The sequence below is a fragment of the Pundamilia nyererei genome, unplaced genomic scaffold (assembly GCF_000239375.1).
Source record: "Pundamilia nyererei isolate P.nyererei 1_Seehausen unplaced genomic scaffold, PunNye1.0 scaffold00008, whole genome shotgun sequence".
In the NCBI taxonomy this organism is placed as follows: Eukaryota; Metazoa; Chordata; class Actinopteri; order Cichliformes; family Cichlidae; genus Pundamilia; species Pundamilia nyererei.
Window position 1 is genome coordinate 2,452,134 of NW_005187409.1, and position 3,303 is coordinate 2,455,436.

General features: G+C 40.5%; 1 protein-coding gene across 3 annotated transcripts in view; it reads right to left on the reverse strand.

The window, feature by feature from the left end:
* The window catches only part of tmem255a (transmembrane protein 255A), an 18,180-nt gene extending 14,877 nt beyond the window's left edge, over positions 1-3,303 (reverse strand). For all 3 annotated transcript variants that reach the window (XM_005722909.1, XM_005722908.1, XM_005722907.1), the window contains exon 1: positions 2,974-3,303. In XM_005722909.1, coding sequence (XP_005722966.1) covers positions 2,974-3,031 — 58 coding nt within the window. In that variant the 5' untranslated portion in view covers positions 3,032-3,303. The remainder of the gene's footprint in view (positions 1-2,973) is intronic.

A 3,303-nucleotide genomic window follows, 5' to 3' on the forward strand; every position in this document is an offset into this window, starting at 1 on the left:
ACTTTTGTTCTTAAAAATCTATTTCTCTGGCATATTCTCACTCTCCAAGATTGGTTAGCACATTTCCATCTCTATCCTGCACATTCTTATCAGCTCAAGCTCTCAGCCTAGCCAAATCATTCCTTCCTTAGTGTTCTGCCTCTCATAAACTCACTATAAGCCTTTTCCCATACTCCCATCTACTTTCTTCATCTCCTTGACTTTTCAAACCTCTTCCTACAAATACTGTCTTATACTTCCTGATTCCATGATCAAATCTCCTAGTTCTCTTTCATCTGTTTAGAGGATACACCAGACACTTCCTTGGCAGGTTCGCACGCCACTGAAGCTACTCTCTGTCTAAACTCTTGCCTGAACTCTGCACAACATTCAACAAATGAAAGTTAAACCTCTAAATGCAAATAAAAAACAGTGACAGGATCCAGTTCACCCAATATGGACTCAGCCAAAATGGAAAACTGTCCTGTGGTCCATCCAATCAAAATAAAGCTTAGACCCTGTATCCGCTGGACTGAAGAGGAGCGGGACCAGCCCACTTATTATTGGTAAAAGTTCAAAAGCTATCATGTATTAATGTGTCGTTAATGCTGAGCAATATCTACAAATTTCAGAGCAACAAATGACATCTATAAAAATGATTTGCTTTTTTCAGTGAAGGACAGGGCCAAAGCACGTTCTACACGTATTCCAACAGGGTGGATCAATAAAGAGCTTGAGCACCTGCAGCATTGAAGAGATGACCATAAACTATAAATAATATGTACATCAATGTGCCAAAGATCAGCCTTCAACGGTCAAATACTCTAAGGTGATATTCCTTTAATTTGCTAAAGCCAAACCTCATCAATGTAAGAAAGGAGAATGGCAGAGAGAGGCAGTGGCTGGTAAGTTAAGATGCAGTCTTCAATATCTACTCTCGTGCATTTGTTTCAGTCTGTGGTTGCACAAAACCGCTCTTTCTATATCCTCGGTGATTTATTCTGTCGTCACAGCCCATTTTAGATTAAGCCGAGTCACTTCCACACTCAGTTTTATCAATACATGAACATGTCAAGGTCAAGTCTGCTGCTGAATACTGATGCTCCAACCTGGACATAAACAAGAAAGCACACTGAGCTTGTGTGACTAAAACATATGGCTACAGTTCATTTCTGTCTCCATGGTGCCTGCGTAAAGAAGGACGCGGCCTCTGAGATTAATGAGCCAGAAATACATGTGTGAGTTTGCAGAGCTTAGAGTTAAAATAACAGTTCTACTGTGAGAAAACTACTTTTCCAGCAGGCAACAGAAGGAGTGAAATGACCATGAGAAACTTGGTGCTGCCATCAGAACAGTTCACCCAGCACAAGATTAACATGCTACCATTCAGCTGGTGCTAGGGTGAGGCCTGGGTTTTGCTGCTGACACATGATAAAATGGCACAATTTCAGAAACTAGAAGATGTTACCTTTAAAATGAGAAAACTCAGCATCACAATTTTTCTGCTTTTTCTCTTTTTTGGGGGAAAAAACCCAAACAGTTTTTAAAGAGACTCTTAAACAGTTTAGAAAAAGGATGCATAGATGGAGTTCCAAAGAGGCTGGAACTCTGAGGGTTTTATTCCTGAATGTAGCTGAAGAAAAAAGAAGAGGATTGATAAACTACTAAACTGGACTTTAGTTGTTGTTTTATTAAACTTTTACCACATTTAAAACCGACTAGGCTGATATTTTTTGTTTCTTGTCAAACTGTGATACTTTTAATTGGACTCATTTGCACAAACACACAGGACACAAAAAGGCTGCGGCAGAGATCATATACTTACCATTAAATTTCAATCATTAAATGTTTACAATCGAAAGGATTAAAAATTAATAAAAGAAAAAAATAGATTAATACATAAAGTCAGTCTAACTTTATCGGGCCAGGTTTTGATCTAGCACAGTTTTTCTACTGATCATTAGCTTGTGGAGGGAAATTGTATGGTGGCTACCAAATACCAAAAGAAATCCAGTGAATCACCAGAAGAACAGAAATGGATTTAAAGGTTTGGGTGGGCCACAGAAGATTTTCAAATTAAAAGTGATACATGGTGCTAGTTTTTGAATGGCAGATCTAATATAAATGATTCAAGGTTTATTTAATTTCACTTAAAATTCTGTATAAAAAAGTAACAAGAAAATGGAAAACTTTCTGTTAACTAAGGAGAAACGTTTAGGTAGCTTAAGCATACTTTACGTTATTGTTGAGGTAGGATTATGCCTTTTTTTAAAACTTATGTAGTCTCATTTGAAACTTTAAATGCTTGTTTTTGTATTAAATAAATGTTTCATAAACTCTTCACTTTTCTATTTATTTCTGATCAAATGTCTTTGAGTAAGGTGCCACTTTATGAAACAATGTCCTAGAAACGCCCAACATGCCTTACAGGGACTTCAAAAAACAAACAAACCAAACAAACAAACTCCAAGGCAAACTTCTATTGTTTGAATAATCAGCGATGTGCTGCCATCTGATGAGAATTACCCGCATTGCCAAATATATTCCCGCGACTTTTTTTCTCGCGGTATTTGATCGTTTAATCGATTTATTTTTCATGGTAGCTACCCGGCATCCAGCTGACAAAGAAAGAAAGAAGAAGAACACGAAGAAGAAATGGGTGTGCGGCAGCCAGCAGCCGTCGGAGCCAAACCTCCAGGCTGCTCTGGTTACTCAGCGCCGCCGCACCTGCAGTGACGCGCTGCGGCCTGGGAGAGAAAAAATAGTCTGCCCGGTGATGCAACGAGTGTTTCAGGCTGCTTTTAAAAGACATGAGAGAAAATCATAAAACGATTTCATTTCTCTCATCCGATGAGCATTTTAAGGCTCACCTGGGTGTTACGGAAGAGGTAAAAGACGCATGAGAAAATCCCCGCAGTGTAAGTCAGTTTAACGGGTTTTAATTGTCAGAAAAACCTGCTGCAGACACGCCGCTGACCTTGCTCGCACACCTACCAATGCTCGTCTCTGAGAGGGTCAGACCGCTGGATTGGAGGCTCTGAGGAGGGGGCATGCTGGCTGGAGGACGTTTTACCGAAGTCCAATCCTCTTCCAAATAAAAATAAATAAATAAATATATATAAATATTAAACAATCACGACTCAGTGCTGGGTGATATAAATCTGAGGGCTAACGGTGGACGAGCTGGGGCATTCTCTGACGAGCTGTCCTCCGTCCCGCTGAAGCCCGGGCCCGTCTCATTTACATCCCCGCGGCTGCGGAGACCTCGCTCGGCGTCCGTCTTCTCGCCGTGTCGGTGTCGGACAGCAGGTCGCTGGTGCTGCT